The 26,990-nt window shown below is 65.1% G+C and overlaps 1 protein-coding gene across 5 annotated transcripts; it reads right to left on the bottom strand.

Annotated features, from left to right (window-relative positions):
- Positions 1 to 151: 151 nt before the first annotated feature.
- Positions 152 to 19,114, bottom strand: STK11 (serine/threonine kinase 11; the record flags this gene model as incomplete). Of its 5 annotated transcripts, none has more annotated exons than XR_014313477.1 (11): positions 288 to 689; positions 1,454 to 1,667; positions 2,773 to 3,824; positions 4,138 to 4,334; positions 4,591 to 4,648; positions 6,603 to 6,730; positions 7,722 to 7,858; positions 7,932 to 8,064; positions 8,944 to 9,033; positions 10,050 to 10,133; positions 18,825 to 19,114. XR_014313477.1 is itself a non-coding variant. In XM_082737528.1 (10 exons), the coding sequence occupies 10 exons, from the start codon at positions 19,112 to 19,114 to the stop codon at positions 167 to 169; spliced, it is 1,854 nt and encodes a 617-aa protein (XP_082593654.1). In that variant the 3' UTR covers positions 152 to 166. The 5 variants fall into 5 exon arrangements, 2 of the variants coding, with proteins under 2 accessions (XP_082593654.1, XP_082593655.1); XR_014313478.1 differs by having other exon boundaries at positions 1,454 to 1,672; XM_082737528.1 differs by lacking the exon at positions 2,773 to 3,824 and having other exon boundaries at positions 152 to 689.
- Positions 19,115 to 26,990: the final 7,876 nt, after the last annotated feature.

Below are 26,990 nucleotides of genomic sequence, written 5' to 3' on the forward strand. Positions count from 1 at the left end.
GTTGAAGGCTGACCCCCAAGGAGGACCCAGGTCCCACCACTTGCCGGCCTGCTGGGCTGGGAGGTCCACCGAGAGGGCTCGGACTCAGACCCATTGCCTGCAGGACCGCGGTGCCGCCCAACAATTCCCACACACCCTTCACAACCACAGCTCAAATCCACCGGCTTTATTTTTTTCTTAAAAAAAAAGAAAAAAGGAAAAAGAACCAACCAAACAGCAACAAGAGGGCCGTGGCCCAGCTCCCTCGGCTCGGGGCATGCATCTCGGCGGGCAAGCCTGTTCCTCCCGCGGCCCTGGTCTGAGCACACCACCAGCTGCGGGAGGCGCCAGCATGGAGCAGAGTGAAAGGAAGTCCGGGCGGGGCGAGAGCCAGCAGGTCTGAACATAAAGTGCACGGCAAGGGCTTCCCGCCTGGCCGCGGGCCGCCACGCGTCCTCCTCCTCGGGCCAGGGGAAGGGGCCCAGCACATGGCTGCAAAGTCATCAAGAGGTCGTGTCTGCTGGCCGTGAGGGAAAGGCCAGACCCCAGACCCTGCAGTCCCCCAGCCACAGCCCTCCAAGGCCCGTGGCTTCCCAAGGGGCAGTCGGCAAGGAGGCGGTGGCCTTCCTGGGCAGCAGGCGTGGGCCAGCAGTCGGCGGGAAGACTGAGGACCTGGGCCGCGGCACCTGGCTGGGGCTCCACGAGACGGGCTGCAGACGGAACACACGGGTCACTCCTGGGCCCGCAAACAGGCTCTGCGTCCCAGGGGGCAGGCCCCACCCCGATATTAGGGCGGGGAGACTGAGGCCTGCTCATATAGGGCTGTCAGACATCCAGAGAGACCAGGAAAGGCAGTGCTGACTCCAGGGGTCACCCGGACGTTCACGCACTGCCCAGTGGAGTTACGCACCAGCCTCCACAGAGGAAGCCGGGTTCCCAGCCCTCTGAGCTGGTTCTGATGCGGGCAGCTAAGCATCACAGGGCCACTGGGGCGGCGAGCAGCTCCCCCGGAGAGCACACCCCGCCTGCAACCTGAGCAGCATCTCCCGCTCCCCTGGGGCACGATTTCCCACCACACACACCTTCTCGGACTGGGGCAGGCAGAGGCGGGAACGGGAAGCGGAGGGTGGCGGGGCAGCCACCAGGATCAGAGCCTGGGCCAAACCGAAGCCATCCCCACCTCCCTCCCACACACCCACCCACAGCGCCTCCTATGCCGCAGGGTGGAGTCCAGCATCGCCCGGGGCCAGCAGAACAGGCGGCCAGCCGGAGGGACCCCCCTCCTGCATGCGGGAGCGGCTGCCCCAGCTCCAGCTGCCTGGCCAGGGTCCAGCTGGCCATGGCGCGGACTGACAGAACACGGAAGGCAGACCTGGCGGCCCCAGCAGGCAGCGGCTGCAGCGGTGTCGGGCCATGAGCGGTCGTGCCTGAGCCCGGTCCCCACCCTCCCCCACAGGCCCCTGCAGTGGCCCACCTGCGGGTGGCCGCCCTCACTGCTGCTTGCAGGCCGACAGCCGGCGGATCTTGCTGCTGGCGGAGCAGGCCTTGCGGGTGGGGTTGGAGGCAGCGCTGGCCCGGCGCTCTGCCCTGGATCTGGTGCTCAGCGGCGCCGACTCGGTGCCGTTGGCGCACAGCACTTTGGGTAGGCCCCGGCTCTGCCCGTTCTGCCCAGACTCCTCCTCTGGGACCTGTCCTAGGAGGGAGAGGGCGAGTGTGGGCTGATGGGAGCCTGAGGCGGACAACCTGTGCCCCCCGCCCCGCCCCAATCCCCAGGCCTAGGTCCTCTCCAGCCAGCCAGCCCAGGCTCCTCTACCACCTGCCCCCCTGCCCACCCAGGTCCCGCCTGCGGGTCATCTCATCCAGCTAGAAAAATAAATGCCCTCAGAGTCGGCCAGCCAAGGGGGGTGCCCAGCCCTCGCTCACCTGCCTGCCCCTGTGCGAACCGGGTTTCTGCACTCAGGAGGGCCTGGCCTGCCCCGCTCACCCTCCACCCCAGCACATGGTGGAGGACCAGGGTCCCGGGGCACAGGGCCCTATGCCGGGCCCGCTCACCTGTGTGGAGGCCAGGCCTCACTGGGCCCTGTGGGGCTGAGAGGAGCTGGGCTCAGGCCAGGTGGGCAACACTCATCTTTCCCCTTGAGGCCAGCCTCAGCTCCCCATACTGGGCACGGGGCGAAGAGACCAGAGCCAGGGGCCTGCTGTGTCCCTACTCGCTACCAGGCAGCACCGACCCTTGCTGGCGTCCGGGGGGCGGTCATAAGCCTGGAGCCGCTCGACTGCCTCAGTCCTGTGCTCTGAGGTGTGGCGGGACGAGGAGGAGGAGGGCACACAGCTGACCTGCCAGGGCCCAGAGCTCATTCAGCGCACGTGGAAAATCAGCCTCTTGCCCGTACCCCACCCTCTGCGGACTCGGGTGGGAAGCTGCCCTCAGCCGCCTCCAGTCCACCTCTTTGCCGGCACAGAGCCCCCTCTAGGCCAAAGGTCCCCACTATCTGACTCAGCAGCTTCTGGAACTTGCCGTGAGCCGCCCCTATGCACACAGGAGGCATCCTAGATCATAGCCCGTCACTGCTGACAGGTTTCTGCCAGGGAGAGGCCTTGTGTGGGGTCAAGAGCCCCGCCGCGACAGGGAAAGAGCTCCGCAGGCACCGAGCCGCTCCACACAGGCCACCTGGAGCCCAGCTACGGGCACAGCCACTGTGGCTGCGGGTCGGGGCAGGGGGCGGGTACAGGATCCGGCCTCCTGACCCTCAAAGGACTGGCGCATCGCCCACGACCACCACGACCACCCACCTCTGGCCCAAGGCCTGGCACCCGGCTTTCAGGGCAGGAGGCAGACCCCCACAGTGGGGACAGTCCTGGGAGACAAGGCCAAGCAGCTGAAAGCCTCTGAGGGCGACCACAGCACAAGGGATGGCAGTGAGGAGGGGACGAGGCCTCAGCACAGCCACTGTGGACCCACGAGGGCTCCGAGAAAGCGTCAGCGGTCCTGGGAGAGGCTCTGCTCCTTCTAGCACGGACGGACGATCGGGCGTCGGACTCCAGCCGGAGAGCCGCTGCGGCACGAGCCCTGCCTCCCACGCACATAGTCAGGGGTCTGGGCATGTGGCAGAGTGCTCGCCCCACGTTGCAGAGACAGCAGATGGCCGCCAGCGAGGGCCCCTCCCAAGGCCCTGACACAAGAGCCCCGCACCTCTGAGAGGCAGGACGGCTCTTTACCATTCTACAGAGGACCTCTCCAAGGCCACAGACACCAAGCACGCATCACCTCCTGGGACTCTACTGTGAGTTCCTGCTGAGCCAAAGCCACTGCCACTTGGGGTCCAGCTCCAGAACGGGCATCTCAGACCCCCAAGCACGCCCCCTGCTCAGGTGGGATGCCTGAACCCCGCCCCAGCTCTGGACCCCCAGCATTACTGCCTAGTGGGGCGTCCCCAGGGGCCCCACCCACCACACAGGCGACCCCCACACACCAGGTTTGTCTACAACAAAAATGTAACATTTGGCAGACGCGCCAGGGAAAGGCACAGGCACAGGCACAGCGGGGCGGACCTTTATGACAGGAGCCTGCGAGCCCGGCCCCAGAACGCAACGGTGAACACTGGGGGAGGGGCAGCTGCCCTGGCCGCCCTCAGACACCTGGGCAGGGTCAGGGAGGGTCGGTGGCCAGGCACCCAGGCCTGGCCTCTCTGGCACCGGCTGGCACTGCGGGGGGCATCGCTACACTATGGCCTCGAGCCCTGCTGCGCCCCTGGCCTCAGCTTCCTCTCCAGAAAGGTCTGAGCACTGGCTCTTCTGCGCGCCTCGCTCCTCTCTAAGCCCTGCCTCAGACGCCTCCTCGCCACCTGGGGAAGCAAGGCGACACACATCAGGGTGGGCGGCCCGGTGCCAGGAGGGCCACTGGACCCTCTCAGGCCCGTCCGAGGGGCTGCCCCCTCTCACCACCTGGCAGGATGTGCTGTGCACTCCCCAGAACACAGGAGAACGCCCCGGGGGGGCCTCTGCCCTCCAGAATCCCCACCTGCCTCCGTGGGAGAGGGGAGGCACGGCCACACCCCCAGGGCTGTCTGTGCCCGCCGGGGACACTGGGGACGTGCGCTCTGCCACAGAGGCAGGTGCCACGGAGGCCAGGCCCTGCGGCGCGGCGGCAGCACTCACCGGGCACCGTGAAGTCCTGAGTGTAGATGATGTCATCCTCGACATCGAACAGGCCCTCGTCCCCATTGTCGTCGGCACAGCCGTGCAGGTCCTCCAGGTAGGGCACCACCGTCATGCCGCGCCAGCGGTCCTTGCCGTCCGCGCTCGGCGGGATGGGCACCGGCTCCTCGGCCGGCGCGTGCTTCTTCCGGAACCAGCTGTAGGAGCCCGTGAGTCAGGACAGCCCGGAGGCTCACCCAGCTCCCTGTGCCGCTCGTGCCCTCAGGACAGGGCACGTCAACCTCCGGGCCCACCCCTAAAATCTGTATGGGGGGGCGGGGCGGGCAGGAGACTGAGGGCCAGGAACGCCCCTGTCCCCCAGACCCCCACCACCCACCCATGCTCGCCCAGAACCTCCTCGTTCGTGCCCCCACGAGGACGCCGACCCCACCGCCGGGCCGCGCAGGCGCTCACCTGTGCTGCCTGATCTGCTGAATAGAGAACCTCCGGGCGGGCTCGTACTCCAGCATCCCTGGCGGGACAGCAGTGGACGCAGGGGTCAGCGCTGGGCACGCGACCCCCCACTCCCGCCGCCTCCGCCGCTGCGCAGACGACACCCCCGGGAGGAGGGGACGCTGGCGTGTGGGAGTGGAGCTCCAGCTCAGGGTGCTACCGGCACCTCCCACCGCGGTCCCCCATGGTCTCCACCGGCAGGGCTGACCCGGGCGTGGGCACAGACGCAGAGTCCGCGGCTGCGTGAGGACGAGGCCCTGCGGCCCTAGGAGGCGGCCTGGTGAGGAGCGGCAAAGCCACAGGCAGGGCCAGTGGTCGGGAGGACAGCCAAGGGGCAGCAGGTGCTTTTCACACAGACGCCAGCGGGAAGCGGGACGGTCCTCTCCCAGGGCGGCGCAGCCTGTGCGCACACGGGCTGGCTCTCCGCCTCGCTCCCGCAAGGGCCCCGGCCCGGGGCAGGAACCAGCCCTGAGCCCACCGCTCCCGCTTCCGGCGTCCCCAGCGCAGCCAGAGGAGGGGTGGGGGGCCCGGTTCTGAGAGCTTGGCACAGCACCCACGAGGAGGGCGGCCCTGTTCTCAGGCCACGGGCGGCGACTTGGAGAGCTGGGGACTCGGAACCCTGAAGGTCTGAGTGGGGCCGACGAGGAGGTGAGACCACGGATCACAGCCCCCGTGCTCAGGGGCAGGAGAGGACCGCCACCAGACCTTAGGGCCAAGACGGTACTCTAGGAGACACTGGGAGCCACCCCACCAGTCCTGGCTATGGAAGAGCCTCCAGGGCACGCACCCGCAGCGCAAAGCTTGGGTGCAGGGGATGTGCAGACCAACAGCCCTGGCCACCTTGGCCTTAGGTCAAATGAGGTGGAGGGGGAAGGGAGGAGGCGGCCCCGGCCGGGATCTGCGCAGAGGCACCCTGACGCCCTCGGCCGTCTAGATCATCGGCCTTCCTGAGCACTGAGGAGGTAAGGGCAGTCGTGGAGCGAGCAAACAGATTCTGCTCAGGGAACACTCCACCCAGCCGGGGCCTGCCCTTGTAGCCCTCCGGGCAGTGATCCCTAGCGCCTCGCCCTCGGCTGGAGGGCCGGGGGCAGTGGAGGAGGTCAGAGGTCTGTGCTCTGGGCGCACTCGAGGACAGGGACAGCTGACGTCCCTTCCACAAAGCGTGCCCGAGAACTTCCACAAACTTGACGGAAGGGAGAAGGCTGGGTCTGAGCAGCGGGAGGGCTGCACCCACCTGGCCATCTTTCGGGGTCCCAGGGGGGGAATGGGGAGCTGCCTGTGTGCCCAGGGCCGGAGTCCAGCCGCTGCTGGCCAGCAGCCCAACTTGGGCTCTACTTCACTCGCAGCAAAACATAAAAACTAGCCTGACTCTGTTCTAGAAAACTCTCAAGTGCCTCCAGGGTCATGGGAACCAACTGTCCCGACCGTCAGCTACATGCGGTCTAGGAAGGCACGAAGGCTCCAACTGGAGGCAGCATCTCCACGAGGACAGGAACCGGGGACAAGTGGGGGCAAGGGTCTGCACATGCCAGGCCAATCAGGCTCCAGCCCAGGGTCAGGACACAGACGTCGCCCGCCCACCCACCCCCTCCCAAGCACCCGCATCCGGTGGCCCAACCCCGACAGACCCGGCCGTGGCCACTTGGGCGCCACCCGCTGCACGGCCTGGGCTGCGCGGGAAGCCACCCAGGGACTCCGCAGCCGCGGTGGGGTGGGGGGCACCTAGGGTGCTGGCTGCTATGTTCCTCTGGGGTGTGGGGGTCGGAAGAGGCAGGAACAAAAGGCCCAAAGCAGCTGTAAGCAGGCTCCAGCCTCAGCCACTGTCAGCTAACCGCGCCCATTCCCTGGAAGGGCTCCCGAGAGGAGACCCAGAGGCCCCCAGTGGTCAGCACAGCACCCCCAGGACCCCCATCACCCCCGGCAGCCTGCTCCCGACCCCTCCAGCCCCACTGGTGCCGTCCCGGGGGCCTCACCTCTCAGCAAGTCCGAGAGCGGGGGTCCGCAGTCACCCGGGATCGTGTAGTCCCCCTTCCCAATGTTCTCGAACAACTTGTAGATGTTGTCCCCCTCAAACGGGTACAGGCCTGTCGTGATGTTATAGCTTCGCCCCCAACGGGAAGGAGAGAGGCCGGTCAGTCAGGGCTCCTCCTGCAGTGCTGGCCGGAACCCAGCCTGGCACAGGAGCCTTGAAGCTCCCTCACCCGTGGGGCCCCACACTGGGCGGCAGGAGTGTTTGGAACAGACGGTGGCGCGGGCTACACCACTCGGGATACCCAAACCCACCGCGAGATACATCTTACAAGGGTGGCTCTTGTGGTATGTGAATTCTCTCTCGATCAGGACATAAAACGGGTTGCCTGGGCGGCTCAGTTGGTTACTTGCCCAATGACTGACCTCACCCTGAGGTCTCTGGGTTGAGTTCAAGCCCCGCGCTGGGCCCCGCAATGCCCAGCGTGGAGCCTACAACCAGTCAAATAAAAATAAAATAAAATGGAGCCCTGTGCTGGCCAGCAGCTGCCCTACAAGGGGTGCAGGAGAGAAGGTTCTGGGCTGCACTGGTCAGTGCTGGGCTCGGCCGGCACATCTCTGCAGCCCACACCCCACTCAGGACGAGGGTTCCAGCGAGCCCTGCACCCCAGTCAGCTCAGGCGCGCGTGCTCGGGGCTGTGCGCGGTGGGCAGGAGAGCAGAACCCGGGTGGGGGCCTCGCAGCCGGCTGGGCAGCACTCCAACCTGCTCCCAGAAACCAGCAGGAAGACGGGGACGCGCCCTTAGCGCAAGGCGGGAGGCCGGGTACGGCCCAAGGACAGCCAGTGTGTGTGCCCCCACATCAGGTCTCTGACCCTGAGGACCCCACAAGATGGGAAGGAGCCCCATCTGCTCCTACCCGCGGGGGCCCCCACTCCTGGCCCCACAGCCTCTCTGGCGCTCTGGCCACCCCAGTGTACCCGGGAATGGTATCTGGGGAATCCACTAAGAGGGGCAGGTTCTAGAAGCCTGGAGCCCAAACACGGTTCCTGAGTCCTTGGTGGGTAAAGGAAGGGCCCCGGGGCAGGGAGGCAGAGCAGGGGACCCAGGCCCCTGGGCACTTACAGAGTGACCCCAGCCGACCAGATGTCCACCTTAAACCCAGAGAAGGTGTCCAGGCCGTTGGCAATCTCCGGGGGCTGGAACGCCGGGGAGCCCTGGCTCGTCCTGCACGTGTCGTCCTCAGCAAACGGGTGCAGGGCCTGCGGCAATAGCGTGGCCCTCAGCAAGTGGCCCTCGGGCCCCCGCCCCCGCGCGCCGCGGGAGGGACGCTACCTCGGCCACACCCAGGTCGGAGATCTTGAGCGTGCCGCTGGTGGTGAGCAGCAGGTTGCCGGGCTTGATGTCCTTGTGCACGATGCCCTGGCTGTGCAGGTACTCCAGGCCGTCCACCAGCTGGCAGAAGTACCTGCGGGGGCGGGACTCCGTAACTGGCCCCGCCCAGAGCCCCCCGCCCGGCTGGGCTACTGCCGCCCCTGGGGTGCGCCTGCCAGGACCAAAGGCAGGACATTGTGGCTCGGCAGTCCCTGCAGCCGGGCCAACGGGAAGGACAGGACAGGCAGCCCGGCCAGGCGACCGCCGCCCCCAAGGCTGATGCAGCCCTCTGACCCGAGCCTCCCAGGGAAGGCAGAGGAGGGCTCCCCAAGCCAGCCAGCCTTTCTTCCTGCTCCCCACGAGCCCAAGGGCCGTGCCCTGTCCTCCACAATCAGTCCGCCCTCGATGGGACCGTGTCGCCTCCCTGGAACTGCCCCCTGGGGCCAGGGACACGTGACCACGGGAGGGCCAGCTGGCCTGTGGCAGCTCCGTCCTCACTGGGGACATCTCAGGGACCGAGAGGTCTCCAAGCCCGAGGCAGCGGGCGCGCCCGGGTGGGCAGCTGGCGGAGGGGCTGCTGCCCCGCGGGCTGGGTTGGGTGTGCTTGCTGCACACGGAGCTCCCAAGGCTGAGGCGGAACACACACCAGAGCATTCGTCCCACGGACGACACCACACCTGTCCCGGGGCCGCCCAGGGCGGTCAGTTAATTGTCCCAGTCTTGGTTGGCTGAAGTCGTGATCTCAGGGGCCTGAGACGAGCTGCTGGGAGTCGAGCCCCGAGAGAGTCCGCTGGTGTCCTCCCCTCCGCCCTCCACCCACAGACCCGCGCGCTCTGTGTCCCCACCACCCCGCCGCGCGCTCTCTGTGTCCCCACCACCCCGCCGCGCGCTCTCTGAAGAGAATGAAAGAGCGTGCGGCTTGATCTGGGGCCCGCCCCCGGAGCCCGCGGGCAGCCCCGCAGCAGGCACTCACCCGTGGGCCTGGCACACGGGGAAGCGCTTCTCGGGCACGCTGTCCAGCATCTCCTGCATGCCGCACACGCAGTACTCCATCACCATATACGTGCGGCGCTAAGGAAGACGCGCCGCCGAGAGCCCGCCCCACGGAGAGCCCGCCCCGGGGAGCGCCCGGCAGACGCCGCACGCAGGGCCCGGGGGGGAAGAGGACCCCGACGCTTCCGGGGCTGCGTGAACAGAGCTCAGCAGGAGCCCCCGGAGACAGCGAGAAAGACTGCAGGGATGACAGCGCCTATCGGGCACCTCGGCCCTCCCGCTGACCCGCCCAGGGTCACCTCGTGGAGGCCAGTGGCCGCCTCGTCTGGGCTCAGCGCCCTGGACCCACAAGGAGGCCTCCCCAGGGATTCAACAGCCCCAGGAGCTCCATCCACCCGAAGCCCAGGAGGAGGTGAGGAGACACAGCCTGCAGGACAGAAAGGAGGGGTCACCGGGCCACACAGGAAGCAGCCAAGTGTCACAGGCCAGCTGGAGAGGAGGACAAAGCCCCCACTGTGTCCCCAGCAGGGGTGGCCCTGAGAGCAAGCTGGGGGGGCGCCGTGGGCTTGACACCCCATCAGCCCGTGCCCAGCACTTCTATGGGAAGACCCCTGCCCCCCACTGAGACCTAGGGCCCCCACAGGCCTGCTCCCTAGACCTGGAGCTGCCCAGAGCCTCACCCCCCTGAAGAGATGGGGCCCATCCCCAGAAGGGAAAGGGCAGAGGCGGAGGACACTCGCACAGAAGCACTGCTGCAGAATGACACCCCGAGTTCTACCCGCACCAGAGGGGCCCTGGATGCCAGAGGCAAGGAGAGCCCCCCAAGCTCGGAGCCACCCAGACCCGGCACTCCCACTCCCGGGCACAGGGTAACGGGAGGGCCCAGCAGCCACACAAGTAAGGGAGGTCTGAGACACTGTGGGGCCCCGGCAGATGACCCGAGGGCTTTACGGTCCACGCCCTGTGGCACCAGCTGCTGCTGCCTTCCGGGCCCCCAGCCGGAGTCACAAAGGGGCGGCTTCAGGGCCTGGAAGACGGTGCTTGAGGCCCACCCCTGCCCCCCCAGCACAGCGGCCACAAGGATATATTTTTTGCTTCTCTTCGTTGTATAGCACGTCCACCAGCTGGATGACATTTTTGTGCCGTAATCTCCTCAGAAGTTGGATTTCCCTAAGGACAAAAACAGGCATGAGCAGGCCCACCAGTGAGCATGGCTGGTCCCTCGTGTGTCCGGATCGGCCCGCGCCCTCTGCGTGGGAGGAAGAGCGAGCTTGCCGTCCGGGTGCCGTGCGGAGGACACACCGGGCTCCGACGCGCATGGGCCCCGGGAGGGCCAGCAGAGCTCTCCTGCTTCCCCTCCGACCGCGCAGTCCGTCCCGCGGCAGCAACAGGGGCTCCCCCGAGTCTGCGGGCTTCGACAGGGACAACCCCATCCGGAAGCTCTCTGAACATTTTAACGGAACAGTCCTCCCGCATGAGGGACCCCAGGGTGCAGCACAGGGACGGCAGGTCAAGTGCGGAGCAAGCACCTTCTGTGTGCCACGGCCGCGGCTCAGCTCCCCGGGCCACCCGCATCCCGTCCACGCCTCCCCAGAGGAACAAAGCCCCAGGCACCGCGCCACGGCTGGACCGGCTCCATGAGGACCCCCTTCCCCTCCCTGGCGCCCCACAGCCCTGCAGGAAGGATGGAAACCCTTCTCACGAGAGCCCCGGAGACCGCTGCTGCTCCAGTCCCGGCACGGGGAGAAAGCAGCTGCACCGGCCCCGCCAGGAGGGATACCAAGGCACAGCCATCCGCCTGGCGCCAGCCTCGCCCACAGGCCCGTGCCAGCGCCGGCTGCTCTGCAGATGGTGCTTCACCTGTCCGGGCTCTGGGCAGGCGCCGGGGGAGGGTACGGCCGAGCGGCCAGCCGAGTCGGCAATCCCATGCAGGTGTGCCCGTGGTAACCGGAGCGCGTCCCCGCGGAAAGCCCTATGAGCACGCTCGAGGCAACACGAGCCACAGGGACCCGACGCGGGAACAGCCCCAGGGCTCAGCACCAGGTGGACAGACCAACAGTGTGTCCACCACGCACAGGAGCGTCCTTCTGTCACGAGCAGGGCGAGGCCCCCATGCACCGCCCCGGGACGGCCCCGAGCCCACAATGCGCAGGGAGGGAACCAGACGCAGGAGACCACACGGGGTGTGAGTCCACGCGTGCGACACGTCCCAACCAGGCTCCTCCACGGACAGGAAGGGGGCTCGTGGGGGCCGGGGGATGGGGGCAGGAGTGGGGAGTGACCGCTGATGGGGAAAGGGTTGTCTTTGGGGAGCTGGCATATTCTGGAAAACGATAAAGGGGACCCCTGGGAATACACTAAGTGCCACCAAACTGTAGGACTGGGAACACCATCTGGACGAAGTTCTTTGAAAAGTCCTCACCTGGCCGCCCTAGCGAGGACCTAAGAATAGCTCCTCAGAGACTCGGGTGCCATCCGGCCCGCTGTCCAGGCTCAGGGAGAAGGCCGCCTCTTCCAGGAGGCCCTTGCTCACAGCCTCCCCCGCCCCGTGCATGAATCCTGTGCCCCGCACCCCGGGGGCAGGCCCTCTGTAGGGCCCTGGAGCCCGCAAACACCCGGCAGCCACCGCCACAGAGCCGCAAGGGTCCCAGAAAGGGCATCCGTGCACGGCACCCACCCCAGACGGGAGACCCCAGGCCCAGAGCCCAGGGGGCCATCAACTCGCAGAACGCAGCACAGCCTCGCGGCCACTTTCCCCCAGACTCGCCAACAGAAGCCTGTGCCCACCCCCACCAGAGCGTTCCAGGGGAGACCAGAGTTCTACCCTGGTTTTCCTGGGTTCTTAGACGGCGTCCTAGCCATCGGGCTCCTGAGGTCCTGGGACACTGCACACGCTTCACGACACACGCTGAGTGGGGGCGACTCACAGACGCTGGGGTCGCCCTGGTTTGTACCCTCTGACCCCAGGGATTTACTCTCCTGTCCAGCGTGAGCAGGGACCAGACTCAATCTTTTTTCCAAATAATTAATGCAGGGTTTGTCCCCCTTGGCCCCGCTGACATTCTGGGCAGGTCAGTCTCTGCGGGAGTGTCCAGGCACTGTGGGGGGGGGGAGTGGTCAGCAGCATGCCTGGCCCCCACCCCCTCGGCGGCAGGAGCACCCCAGTCCTGCTGACCACAGACGAACCCAGACCCACCCGCTGTCCTCGGGAGCAGGACCATGTCAGGTAAAGCTCTGCTGTAAGGGACCCAGAAGGTCCCTGATGGCCTGGCACCGACCCTCGAACCCCGGAGCCAGTGCAGGGGGTCCCTGGAAGCCAGGCCCCACCTTCCTCCCCCGCCCCTCCCCACCCGGCCCTGACTCTCGTGCCCTGCACCCGGGGCTCAGACGCTCCGTTTCCATCTGACCAATGCGAGGTGGCAGCGACACCCACTTCTGCGACATGGTGTCCCGTCAGCACCCCCGGCCTGCGGGCTTCAGGGCCACCGCCACGTGCACCTGGCGCACACGCAGAGCAGCTCCTCTCAGAGGCCACCGTCCGGCCTCTGCCGTCCACCCAGGCAGACCGACACCCCCTGAACCACCTGGTCAGCGGCCAGGCCTGGAGGCAGCTGCGGGGGCGCCTGCCCAGGGTCTGCAGCCAGAGCGGAGGCAGCAGAGGCCCGGGAGCGACACCGCCCCAGACGACAGGGGCATCCGTGAAGGACGCAAGCGAGTTAGCAAGCCCTGCGGGGCCGGTGCGGACGGAGGGGTCGGCCCCGGTGCGGACGGAGGGGTCGGCCCCGGTGCGGACGGAGGGGTCGGCCCCGGAGACAGGCCCCAGCTCCTCCAAGCTCCAGCTTCCTGGGCCTGCACACGGGGCTGGGAACCATCAGGGCGGACCCGGCGCCGGAACGACATTCCCCGGCACACTGGGGCGGCTCCCGTCAGCGGATGCAGCCCGGGGAGCCAGGGGCTTCCTCGAGCCGTCCACACCGGCCTCCCCTGTGCGGAGACTCCCTCAGGACCCTTTTCTCCATCCAAAGAGGTCCCCGCGGGTGCGTATGACACAGACTAAACCCATGAGCTGACGGCGCCGGCCGGCTGCATCTGCAGCGCTGGACGGCCCGACAGCGAGCTGAGCTCAGGCCCTGCTGGTGCGGCGCGTCCTTGAAACATAAGTAACATAAAATTCACAAAAATAAAACTAAAACCACCTGTGCTGGGACAGGGAGGCCTTTCCTCTATGCAGCCGAGCAGCAGCCACCTGTGGGGGCAGGTGCCGAGGAAGCGGGGCCGGAGAGTCTGCCGCTGAGCGCTGAGTCCCCGCGGCCTCCGGTGGGCCTCCGGTGACTGCGCCGGGGAGAGGCCGCCCCCTCCGGCCCCGGCTCCACACTCTCCTCTGCCTCCAGCCAGCCCAGACCGCGCCGCCCCCCCCAGCCCACGGGGGAATCACCGCCGAATCAGCGTCCCTCTTCTGGGACAAGCTCACGTCACACACTCCACGCAGCAGAGGGCAGCGCCCTCTCCTCTGCGAGGAAACCGCTCTCCACTCCTGCTCCGACGCCTGTAAAGCGCGCTCTTCGTGGTAACGGAAAAGGCCGGGCTGGCCCACCACGGGGGCTTCCCCGCGTGCCGGCTCGCCGGGATCACGCCAGCCCCCTTCGCCAGGCCGGGAGCGAGTGGACACGACGGCCGACCCCACAGGAGGGGCCGCGGGAGCCACAGAGCTTCCCCAGAGACCCCGCAGGAAGGGGTGCGCCCCGCCACGCGGCCAGCCGCCCCCGGGCGCACTGAGGGCCAGCGCCTCTATTCCCAGCATCCCCTACAAGTGAGCAGCTTGTAGCGGGCAGCTCGGCCAGGGTGAAGTGAGGCACAGGAGGCGGTGCCTCCCGCCACGCCCCCCCAACCCCAGGGCTCCGCACTGTGCTCACTAGCCCCCCCCCCCCCGCCCCCGCCGCCCCCCGCCGCCGCCCAGAACCTTCCCTGGGGTTGCTGCCGCACCCAAGTGGGCTGCTTATCAGTTCACTGTTGATGAAGCAGAAGAAAAACCGAATGAGGCTCACGAAGCCGCGCAAACTTGGAGAAACACCACGTAGCTACCTCCAAGACCAGCCCCGGACAGAACACACAGGGGGACAGGCCCACAGCCACTGCCTTGAGAAGCATCAGCTCCACACAGCCCAGAATGAGACGGAGCCGCCCGGCGAACCCCTGTCACTCCCCTCCACAGAGACGGGCCAGGGGCCAATGGCCCTGCCAGAGGGACACTGAGCAAGACCCCCTCACCTCCCAGCCCCTCTGCTGATGCTTCTAAAAATATGACCAGAGACCCCAGAGGTCCAGGGAGGAGTCGAAAGCAAGGGAAATTGCTAGAAGCAGAGCTCAATGTGGACACGTGCCCGCACGTCCCCAGCAGCACAAACCATAAAAGGCATCAAGTGGAATCAGCGCAAAGACCCGTGGGGCTGGACGGACAACAGGACGCGTCCCCACACACGGGAGTGTCCCCGGCCCCGGCAGGAGCGAGGAGCCCCCACGCGCGGCCCCAGGGACGGACCGAGCCCACGACGCCCAGGCAGACATAGGAGGCCCCGCCAGGTGTGAGTCCACGCAGTGACACGCCCAGACCAGGCTCCTCCGAGGCCGGGAAGGGCCTTGCAGGGGCCGGGGAGGGCGAGACGGCTGACGGGCCGGGGCTGCCTGCTGGGGACCTGAAGCAGAGTCGAGTCTCACAGCCGGGTGCGCGGCACTGACATGTGCCTCAACGCTGAGAGTCTGGGTACGCGGGTCACGTACTGGCGAGGCTGTCGCAAGCATAAACCAGAGCTCGGCCACGTGGCGGCTCTGGGATAAAGGGCAGCTTTGGCAGCGTTCCACACGCTCCCAGGACTGGCAAATGTCCCTACGGCCCCCAGAGCCCAGGGTGGCCGGGGGCCTCCTGCATTTCAGAATCAAGACCCCCCGCCCCGAAAGACCAGACATCAAGGAAGCCGCCAGGACCTTCACGGTGGGTGAGCGGCCTGGCCCCCCTGCGGCCACCTCTGGCGGCTGGCCAGCCAGCCCGGGCTCACAGTGGAACCCTTCCCGATACGGGGCGGGGGAGGGACACATGCCCACTTGGGACAAGAACAAGAGCCAATAAAGCCCAGAGCTCTGAGCAGGGACACACTAAAATTCCACCCACTCACTCCACAGACCCACTCCGCCACTCACAAGACAGTCCTGGCCTCACCGAGGCCCCCGCCCGGCCACTGGCATCTGCTCAGAGCTGCCGCCCATCTGCCAGGGACTGGGAGGGCCTGGTGCTCCTGGGGGTCACTCGAGATGCAGAAGCCGCTGGACGAGACCGGCTGGGAAGGCTCAAGGGACCAGCAAGCAGTCTGGACGCAGTTTCTCAAACATGTACACGCTCCCCCTGACCCAAATCTCCACTTGTGGGGACATGCCCTTCAAACACCCCTGCTCTTCTTACGGGACCGTGACATAAAGTAACCCACCTTCAGCGCAGAACCACCAGCACAGGGTAGGTCAGAGCTGGCCACAGAGCCCCGCCACCGCCAAGGCCACCAGGACGCCTGACCTCAGAAAAGCAGCCTGGCTCAGGCAGAAGGACAGGGCTCCAAGGACCGTGGCCTGATGGCCAACGGTGATGGCCCCTGTGCCCATTCCACAGGCAGCAGCAAGCGATTTCTATCCCCCAAACAGTCGATGGAAGATAAAGCCCCAGAGAGCGTCCCGGGATGCAGGGCACTCTGCAGAGCGAGCCGCGGCATCACGGGGTCGAGGGTCCGGCCTGCACCTGCGGCCCACAGCCACCCTCCCGCACAGACGCCCGGTAGGCGGCCCGCACAGCCGAAGCCACCACCACCTGCCCCCCGACTAGCCCCAGCCCGGGTGCCTCTCCTTGCATGAAACCCCGCCGGCAGGACCCACAGCCACGGGTCACTCGCTGCCCCCAGAGAGGGAGACCCCACTCACGTCCTCTTCCCAACATTCACGGGACCAGTGCACGGGATCCTACGGCCTCTCAGAAAAACAGGGACAAGCAATTTTCTAAAAACAACAAAGGATAAAAATGTAATAATAAAAATGATAGGGAAGGGCACCTGGGTGGCTCAGTGGGTTAAGCCTCTGCCTTCAGCTCAGGTCATGGTCCCAGGGTCCTGGGATCGAGCCCCGCATCGGGCTCTCTGCTCCGCGGGGAGCCTGCTTCCTCCTCTCTCTGCCTGCCTCTGCCTGCTTGCGATCTCTGTCAAATCGATAAATAAAATCTTTTAATTAAAAAAAAATAGGGATATATGAAAAGTGCTTGGACAGATCTACAAAACCACCAAAGAAGACCGGAGGAAACCTGGCAAGATGGGTCAGTTTGGAGATCACGAATGATTCTTTTTTTTTTTCACTTGAAGCTTTCTGAAACCTTTTTGCTTTGTAATGAGAACCTACTAGTTTCAAGAGCCGCGAGGGCAGAGGGGGCTAGCACAGGCCCTCGCAGTCCCCGAGAGGAAACCACCCCGAGGGGGCGCCCCGCGCAGCCCCCACTCTGGTCACAGACATCACTCTTGACGAAAAAGGCTTCTGATCCAAGTCGGGACACCTGACGCTTGTCTGGAAGGTTCCGGACACTTCACTTGGAGAAAAGCTACTGGAGTTTATTAAGCCTCTCGGAGACAAAAGAGCCCTTTCTCCGTGCAGCCGGCTGGCAGCAAGGCTGTCCCGGGAGCCCAGACCTCCCCTTGCAAGGACACCCCTTTCTTTCCTATGAGAGCCGGGCCCTGAGCTGATGAAACGGGCCCAATGCCCTGCGGCAGGGACACCTTATGCTCACGGCCAAGCCAGCCGGAGAACCCCCACTCTGCCTCCCGGGCCTCCGTTTCCCCTCAGGGCTTTCCGACGCGCACTGCGGGACTGAGATCCTTGCAGCCCCAACACTGCACACCCAGAGTCTCCACAAGCTCCTGAGGCCCTGGCTGAGTGCTCGGGAAGGCCGAGACTGGGACACCAGTGCTCTCCAACCCTCCGGCCGGCGTCTGGGCATGTGCGTCTCCCACGGAGCACAAGAGAATTGCTGGGTGGCAACCGGTCCCCTAACTTGACCTTGTCAAACACACACCTCGTCCCACAACGAGTGCCCTCGCAGGAGGCACCTGCCCACCCCGACAGCACCTGCCCCCTGCAGCAGGGGTCCAGAGAGATCCGCGACCCGCTCCACTCTGCGGCTACCCAGTGCCCCAGGACAGCCAGCAAGGTGGGCTTGTGTGCCTCTGAGTGCACATCAGTTGATGCTGGAACCCAGCCCGAGCCCTTGAACGGGACTCAGGGACTCTGGGAACCTCAGGGTGCTGCTCCCCAGAGGCTGGGGCCTGGGGCCCAGAGCAGCACAGAGCAACGCGGCCAGCCAGACCGCCTGCACACACGCACCACCTCCGACCAGCAGAGTTCAACCACGCCGAGGAGACGAGCAGCCTGCTGCCCGGGCATCATCAGGAATGGGGCCTGAGAGGGACAGGAGGACAAAGATGGAACCGGAGCCTGGGAGAGGGCTGTTTCCGGAGGCAGGACTCAGGAAGCCAGGACACAGGTGCTCACACCCCCCCCAACCCACAGCCCCCAGAAGCTTCTGACTTTGAAGCCAGCAGCTGCGGGGGGCGTAGATCTCTGATTCGGGGGGTGAGTACACCAGGGCCCCTGCCCAGTACCACCTCTCAGGTAAGAGATGGGCCCTAGGGGACCGGGCCATCCCTGCTTCGCGTCCACAGGCTGGGGCACGAAAACCGTCAAGAGGCCTCAACATACCGCCCACCCGCCTTTGGACCGCACCGGCAGACGACGGCTCTGACAGGCTCGGCACCAACACCGGAGCAGGCCCAGCTTCGGTTCTCTCCGTCCACCGCGTCGCCACGCCCAGACCCAGGCCGGCCCAGAGCAAGTGAACGGAGCTGAGCGGACGCGGGAGTGCAGGCTGGGCAGGAAGGAGGGGGTGAAAGCGGACAGGGGGAGGCACTTTCCAGGATGGGGCTGCAGGGAGGGCCGGCAGCAGGATGGCCAAGGTCGTCCATGCCTCCGTCCTGCCTCAGCCCTGCCGCCCGCAGCCTGGCCCGTTAGATAAACCCCTTCTTGGAAACTGGAGGCTGGGAGGAGGGTGAGCCCAGGCAGGGCGGGGTCCCAGTGGGTGGCAGCCACAAGCAGGGGCGCCCCCTCCGGAAAGCAGCGCGAGTGACGGAGACGGGGCTCCCGCCGTCCGCGGGGCTGGAAGACTCCCTGCAGGCGGACGCCCACACTGTGGGTGCCTCGGAGCTGGCCCGCGCCTCAAGTTCGGGTAGAAAGTTGGCCAGGGCACAAGCTGATCCCTCTCCCGGGGGGACCAGCCACCTGGGCCTGCAGCCATGGCTGTGTCCAGTGTCACATCCCAAGTGAGCGAGAGAAGGCGAGGTTACCTCCTGCTGACCGATAGGCCAGTGCAAACAATTATTTTTGGCAGCCGCAGGGCTCCCCTCCAACAGGGTAAACAAATCGCATTTCGCCGGCCCTGGCCCTGGTAACAGCTGCCCGCTGCACGGAAAGCCTGCTGGTGGCGGCCCGGGCCGTTCAGGAACACAGATTCCCGGGGCCAAAGGAACACTGGCTGGTTCCACTGGGCACAGCGGCGGGGGTGAAGGGGGATGGGGCACACCCCCCAAGTGAAGGAAGGGGACTCCCGGCTGCAGCGAGGCGGCCCGCCTCCCTCGGAGTCCTTCAGCATTTCCGACAACACTTGCCCTGGCAAGCACCACCGGGCAGGGGCTGGTCACCTCCAGGCTCCAAGGGAAGGGGAAGGAAGGGAGGAGGAGGAAGAGGAACGCCCCTGCGGCCACAGGCGGACCGGACACCCGCGCTTACTTCTTGACGTTGGCCTCGCCGTTGGGGATCCTCCGCAACTTCTTCTTCTTGAGGATCTTGACGGCCCTCCGGCACAGCGTCTCCGAGTCCAGCACCTCCTTCACCTTGCCGTACGACCCCTCTCCCAGGAGGTCTCCCATCAAGTACTTGCCGATGAGCTTGGCCCGCTTGCGCCGCGGCTGGTAGATGACCTCCGTGGAGTCGATGCGGTGAATGAACGTGTCCATGCCCACGGACATCAGCTCCCCCTCCGTAAACATGCCCAGCGGCTGCGGGTCGGCCACTTCCATCCTGGACGCCGCCTCCGACTCCCGCCGGCGGCCCTGGCCTCCCTCACCGACCGCCCCTGGCGCGCGCGGGTCCTCCTTTTGTCCCCCTACAACTCCCTTCTCAAGAAAAACCCCCAAACCAAAAACGAAACAAAAAAAACAAACCCGAAAACCCGAAAGTCAACAAAAACGCAAAAGAAAGAAGAAAAAGAAAGAAAGAAGGAAAAAGCAGAAAACGCGTCTTCGCGAAGAAACGATTGTCCTCGCCGCGAGTTCAGGGGGCGCGCCCGGCCCGGAGCCCCGGCCCCCGAGGGCGCGGCGCGTCGCAAGTCTGGGTGCCCGCGCGCCTCGCAGCGTCGGGTCGGGCCGGCGCGTCCGCCGGGGCCGTCCGCAGGCCGCTGGGGCTCCCGCGCGCTAGGTCATCCTCCGGGGGCGCACGGCGCGGCGGCCGGAGCCAGTCTTCCCCGGGCCGGGCATTACCTGCGGGCCGCGGCGCGCGCCCACACCGGGCCCCGGGCCGCGCCGCCGAGCTTCGCCGGGCGCCGGGCGCGCTGCCGGGGGCGGCTCCCGGCGGGGTCCGCCGTCCCGGGGGCCCGAGGCCGCGGCAGGCGCCTATCCGGACCGCGCGGCGGGCACCGACGTCCGCCCCCGCCAGCCCCGGCCGCGCGTCGGGGGCCCGGGGGGCTGCCCGGGGCCCTCCCGCCGCGGGGCGCAACTTCCGTCGGAGCCGGCCGCGGCCGCGGCGCCCCCACTCCGGCCTGGGACCCCGCAGCGGCCGCCCCCCGCCGCCAACGGCAGCCCGCGCTCGCTCTCGGCCGCGAACGCCGTGGGCCGCGGGCCGCGGGGCGCGGGGCCGCGCAGGGCGCCGGGCGGCCGGGGCGGCGCAGGAAGAAGGCCCGGGCCGGGGGTGCCCGAGGCCGCCGGGGCCCGGACGGCGCGCGCCCCCGCCGCAGCCGCCGCACGTGTGGAGCAGGCGGGGCGGCGCGGAGGCCCAGCCCATGCACGGCGGCGCGGACCCGGCCGGCGCCCGCCGCCGCTGCCCCCCGCGCCCCGCCTCAGTCGCGGACACCCCGGGCCGCCTCCCCCTTCCGCGCCCGACACGCCGCCGCCATCTTGTTTACCTCCCGCCCCCGCCCTGCGCCGCCGCGCCGCCGCACGCCCGCCGCGGGGCCCGGCCCCCCCGCCGCCGACGTGCCCGCCCGTTGGCTGACCCGGAAGGCCCCGCCCCCGCGGCCCGCCCCGCCGCCAATGCCGATTGGGCCGTTTGGACCCCGGCGGGCGCCCAAGCGGGGCATTGGTTGACTCTCGGCCCCGCCCCGGGGGTGGCTCCAGCTCGCCTCATTGGCCCGCGGAGGCGCCCGTCACGGGGCGGCGGGGAGGGGTTGGCGGGGGGCGGGCGCGGGGAGACTAGCCCGCGGTGTTGACCTCCGAGAGGCTCGGGTTTGGGGTCGGAGGTCGTGAGCCACAACGGCCCCCGGGGAACGGCTGCGGGGCGGGCAGAGCCCTCGAGGGCCGGGGGCCTCGGTTCGGGGACCCCAGGGGCGCCTGCTGGGGCCGCTGAGCCCAGGCGCCCCTTCCAGGCCAGGTCAAGGGTCAGGAAGGAGCCCCAAGTCGGGGGCGCGGCCGGGCCGCGGAGTCCGAGTCTGGATGTCGGGTCGGAGCCCTGTCGGCCCGCGCGCTGGGCCCGGAGATGACCTCAGAGATCAAGAAAGACGTGGCGCGGAGTGGCCGGTTGCAGGCCACTGGCCTCGGCGGAGGCTCCGGGGCCCGAGCCCGCAGGGCAGCTGGCCCGGCGCTGGCAGGCGCTCTGGCTTGGGTCCGCGGGGTACGCGAGATGTGCCCTCGGTTCCTCCCTTTCTGCTCTGGAGCCCGCGGCCGTCAGGGCCATTATTTCGCCGCAGCAAACGGCTGGTCCTGGGAGAAGCTCCTGGTTGTCTGCGGCCCCAAAGTGGGCGCTTTGGGAGCGGACCCCATCGGCTCCAGGCGGAGTTCTGAGCCCAAGACCTGTGAGCTCCCCAGCAGCTTGTGAGGCCTTGAGTGTGCGCCCAGGAGTCCCATCGCATTCCCAAGTGTCCCGGAGGGGGCGATTTGTGTAGCTTGCAGGGGCAGGGAGGCCACTCCAGCGGGACCTGCAGCCCCCAACTCCTGTTGAGAAGGAGATCCGAGGATGGGAGCGAAAGCCAAGAGTAGAACAGGAAAAGAACCAGGAAAATCGTAAAACCCAAAGATGTTCTTTGAAGTGATCTTGAAAAAAAGGACAAAACTCTAAGCAGACTGACCGAGAAAGAAAGATGACCAACGCCGGGAATGAAAGAAGGTGGTCACTACAGACCCCAGACCTATTAAAAAGGATTACGTGCTAGAAACAGTCTACGCCCATCAATTCCACTGTAGGGCCGTAAATGGCACCCCGCTTCCAAAGAAAATGAAAACTCACCTACAGGGAACCATAATCAGCATAGCCCCGTAACAGAGAAAAAATTTTTCAACAAAGACGATGAAGGCCTAGACCTTTCAGTGGCAAATTTTCACCAAACATTTCAGAAGAGGTATCATCATTTCTAGACCGTCTCACCCATAAAGCAGGACAGGAGGGGCTTTTGCCTGACTGAAATCCCTGCGCTGGCTGCCGGCTTACACTCCAGATTCTTGACATCTCTGTGTCTGCAGGCGTCTGACGGACAGACACCGCGGAAGGGGCTCAGGACATGTTTGATGACTGTTGTAGAAGAGTCATTGAAGGCACGGCACCGGCTCAGAAGCCCCCTGGGTTGTTCCCTAGAGCACAGCCGCCATCAGTCTGATTTCCTCTTCCACACTTGTCACCACGAGAAATCATCCCATGTACTTCTTTATCCATTTTTCTTCCATCTCGGACACTAGACTGGGAGCTCCCTGGGACCAGGGCTGAATCTGTTTTGGTCACTCTTGTGTCCTCGGCACTGAGAGCTGTGCCTTCCGTGACCGTATCCCTGGCCACGTGTGTCCATTAAGCTCTCGTAACGTGGTTGTCCAAACTGAGATGATCTGTGTGGCCACACACGATTTCCAAGGCTTTGCGTGAAAAGGTATAAAGGTATACAGTATCTTGTTAATAATTTGCATTGATTGCACAATGAAATGACAGTCCTGGACATGGCGGATGAAAGGAAATACGTCATTACGATGAACCATTTCACGCCCGCTGGCATGGCTGTGACAAAAACAACGGACAGTAGTCAGTGTTGACAAGGACGCAGAGAAACTGGAAATCTGGTACAAATGGTGTGGCCACTTTGGAAAAAAAGCCGAAAGGTTAAATACAGTGTTTCCACGTGGCCCGGCTTCCAGTCCCGGGCATGAGCCCGCAGCCCACCCAGAAACTCCCGCCCTGTGCCCAACAGCACCAGTCACAAGAGCCAGAAGTGGGGAAAGACACGCCCACCCGCAGGTGAACGGACACACACTGGGTCCCCCCACACACACCCCCCCCCGCGCGGGAGGATCCCTCAGCCACGAGGAACAGGCTCCTCCATGGACTGGGGGGGCTCACGGGGGCGGGGCTGCGGGAGGGGTGAGGAGTGACGGCTGATGGGGACGGCGTTGCTTTTGGGGTCTTGGATATTCTCTCACGGTGAACTGAGGCTTGCGGAGAGGAAGCCACCTGCCTAGGCCATAGTGGGGCTGGGACTGCAGGGGATGGGGGGTGCGGGGCAGTTTGCAGGGGGGGACCGCAGGTTATACGTGCGAGCTCTAGGTTGCCGGGGGCCCCGGTTATAGAGGAGTCCAGATTGCAGCCGCTGTGTCTCAGATAAAGGGCCCCAGGTTACAATGGGGGACCTCCGCTTGTAGGTGGGAGCCCTAGGTTGCAGGCCCAGACCCCAAGTTACAGGTGGGGGACCCCATTCTAGGTAGCCAGCCTCAGATTATCGATGGGGGGCTCTGGGGTACAGACTGCAGCCCCGGCTTACCGGCAAGGGCTCCAGGTTATAAAGGGTGGCCTCAGGTAACAGGTGGGGGCCCACCAGCCCCTCTGGAGCTTAGGCCTGGCCTCTGGCCTCTGCCCTCAACTCCTCCCCACACTCTGTCCCCCACACCTCTCTTTCCTCCTGCCCACCCCATGACCCCCATCCACACAGACACTTGTGCCCAGCTGAACCCCTTACCCGCCTCCCGACCCTCTCACGGCCCCCAGCTCTGACGCCAAGCTCCTTTTACCCCTCCCCAAACCAAGGACAGAGGAAGCCGATGGCCGTTCTGACCAGTGTCCTGGCCGGCCGCTCCATCCCGGATTTCCTTCTGCTCAGGGTGTCTCTTCCGTGTGGGGTTCTTTTTTTTTTTTTTTTTTTTTTTTTTTTTTTTTTTAAAGATTTTATTTATTTATTTGTCAGAGATAGATCACAAGTAGGCAGAGAGGCAGGCAGAGAGAGAGAGAGGAGGAAGCAGGCTGCCTGCTGAGCAGAGAGCCCGATGCGGGACTCGATCCCAGGACCCTGAGATCATGACCTGAGCCGAAGGCAGTGGCTTAACCCACTGAGCCACCCAGGCGCCCCCGTGTGGGGTTCTTGACCCCAGGCCCGTGCCCCTGCATGGACCCAGCTCAGCCCCATGCCCACAGAGAAGGGGCCCTGGGAGCCCGCGGAGTCCTTCCAAAGGGAGGTTGGCCCCACTGGGAATGCAGCCAGGGTTCCAGGTTAGGAAGTGGCTGGGAGGGGCAGGGTGTGGGGGCCTCTGCGGCCGCCAGGGGGCAGGCAGGGTTCACAGCCGAGTCTCTCCGCCTGGGGGGGGGGGTGCGAGGGGGAAGGGCGCCTGGCCACGGGTGCCTGTGCAGGGTGGGGGGGAAGGGGGGAGAGTGTGTGTCTCTGGGTGGGAATGGAATCCACTCAGGACCCCTCAGGGCAGGGCCATTCTGGGTCATTGCCATGTCCCCCCTCCCTTGTTGGACCTTGTCACACACTTGTCACAGACAGAGCAGGGATTCCCGGAGTCACACAACTTCCCTGTAAGCCGGGTCCCTCGGCTTTCCCAGACAGAATGTACCTCCTGAAGGATTTTGGAGACAATGTCTTGCTATGGCCCCTCATGTTTTTATGTTTAAGTAAGGTTTTGGGGGTTGAAAGGTAGTCCCTGAAAGAGATGTTCCCGCCCAAATTCCCAGAGTCTTGAATGTTTGGAAATAGGGTTTTGGGGGCGCCTCCGGGGCTCCGTGGGTTAAGCCTCTGCCTTCGGCTCAGGTCATGGTCTCAGGGTCCTGGGATCGATCCCTGCATCAGGCTCTCTGCTCCGCGGGGAGCCTGCGTCTCCCTCTCCCTCTGCCTGCCTCTCTGCCTGCTTGTGCTCGTGCTCTCTCTGTCAAATAAATAAAATCTTACAAAAAGAACCACATGAAAGTCCGTTCCAATGTCATGCAGCGTTTACAAGGAAGGGTGACAGGCTAGATGGCCTGCAGACCTCTCCAGGCAGCGACGCGGTCTCGCTCAAGCTTTGAGCTGCTCTCCAGAGGCCCACGAGTAGGACTGAGCCGTGCTAGACAGAGGGATCTTGGTGACATTCTTTGAAGGCTGGATCTAGCCGAGCCTGAAAGCAGTTGGATCAATGGGTCTCATGGGAGGGGTGACTCTGCCCCGCTATGGAACACTTGTGCTGGTCGCATGGTAGGGGGGAGCATGGGCCAGGAACGATGCTCCGCTCCCCACACCCCAGCACTGAGGACAGTTGCTCGATGCAAAGAACCATTTGGCCCCAAATGTCAGCCGTGCCTACGGGGAGAACCCTGAGTTAGATCTATCCCTGGACCTTTCAGTCCCAGGAGCAAAAAAATTCCCATCTACACACACATACACACACAAAGCCGGTTTCAGTTGCAGTTTCTGTCACTTGCAACCAAAAGATTCTAACGGAGAGCTGGGAGGGAAGATTCCTGCCGGGGCTTTTAGAGCCGGACGTGCGGACCGCTGGGGCAGAGCGCCCGGGGCAGGGGCCACGGCAGGGGAGGGGCAGGCGCCAGGCCCATGCTTTATGTAGTTATCGGCCTAGTTTTAGATCTATGGGCAAGCGGAAAAGGTGCTGTGGGGGCTCCTGCGTACCCGGCACCCTCCCCCTCGCTGAGAACCTCTCCCCTTAGCGTGGGACACTTGTCACCCATACGCTAGTGACTGATCTCCATTTAAGATTTCTGCGGTTCTCCCCAGTGTTCCTTTCCTGCCCCAGGACCCCGCTGGGATCCCACAAGACGCTCAGCTGTCGTGTCTCCTTAGGCCCCTCTGGGAAGTGACAGTTTACCAGACTCCCCTTGATTTTGAGGACTGGACCGTGTTGACGTTGGGAATTTCATAAATCCTCCCGTGCTTGGGGCTTGTGCAGTGTGATTCTCCGGGTGAGACGGGGACATGGGCTTTGGAGGAAGACCGCAGAGGTGAGGGGCCCTTCTCATATGGTCCTCTCAGAGGGCCCTGCTGTCCACACAGGCGACGGGTCAGTGGCCACGGAACTGTGTGAGCACCGGCGCGTCTGAGCCAGAGCCCCGACCGGACCCACCAGCGGATCCGTGACTCCAGGGTACAGGCCGCCTCTGCTGTGACATCTGTCATCCCGCTGTCGGTGGCAGTGGTCTTTCTGTTTTCAAGAGGTGGTGGTGGTTTAAGTAAGCTCTACGCCCAAGCAGGGCTGGGACTCAGGACCCTGAGATCAAGAGTCACACATCCTGTGGACTGAGCTGGCCGGGCGTTTCTCAATTGTCTTCTTTTTCTTTTGGTGAAATTCCCATAAAATCTTTCATTTTAAGATGTATATATATATGTATATATTTTTAAAGATTTTATTCATTTATTTGACAGACAGAGACACAGCGAGAGAGGGAACACAAGCAGGGGAGAGCCGGAGGGAGAAGCAGACTCCCTGCTGAGCAGGGAGCCCAATGTGGGGCTCGATCCTAAGACCCTGTGATCGTGACCTGAGCCGAAGGCAGATGCTTAATGACTGAGTCCCCCGGGCGCCCTAAAATCCAGCATTTTAAGCCACACCATTCAGCCACACTGGGTGCATGCACAGAGCCCCACGCCACTACCTCCCTGGTTTCAGACTATTTCGTTGTCCCTGAAACATCAAGTTCCCATCGCAGGCACCCCCTCCCCTCCCCAGCCCCCGGCCCCCCTGAGCCCCCTTCCTGTCCGTGGAGGAGCCTGGTCGGGACGTGTCACGCGCGTGGACTCACACCCGTGTGGCCTCCTGTGTCTGGTCCCCTCCCTGCGTGTCATGGGCTCGGGGACCGTCCCCGGGCAGTGCATGGGAATGCCTCGCTCCTGCTCGCGGCCGGGGGACACTCCCACGTGTGGGGGACCGCGTGAGTGTCTACCTGTTAGCCCTTCTTGGCTCTTGGGAACCGTGCCTCCATGAGGTGTTTTGCTTTCTTTAAACGTTGTTGCTATAAAGTGCTCACCATACCCCACGCCCTGCTGAAGGGTCTCTCCCCAAATTCTCACAAAAACTCTCCCTCGGGGGGGGGGGTACTATGATTATCCCCATTTCGTAGATGGGGGAAACTGAGGCACAGAGAAGTTTAATAACTTACCTGGGGTCACACAGCCACTGGGCAGCAGAACCAAGATTTGAACCGGAGGAGTCTGAACTCTGGGGTCCTACAGCTAGAACTCCCCCAGCTGGCAGGACGTGAGGTGACCCGCAGAAGCAGAAGAGCCCAGACCAGCTTAGGTGCCACCCCCGAAGCCCACACATTCTCTCCTGTTAAACCCAGATTGCCCCGCAGACTTGGAGGGTGCGTCTGACTTAGGGCTGGGGATTCTGGCTCCGTCCTAAGCCTGCGGAGATGGTGGGTGCTGGGGTCCCACGAAGTTCTCCAAGTGCCCCTGACATGCCTTGTCCCTCGGGAGCCTGGCCCCTGTGGTCCTATTGGACCTGG

Source organism: Mustela nivalis (genome assembly GCF_964662115.1).
Source record: "Mustela nivalis genome assembly, chromosome: 1".
NCBI classification, from domain to species: Eukaryota; Metazoa; Chordata; class Mammalia; order Carnivora; family Mustelidae; genus Mustela; species Mustela nivalis.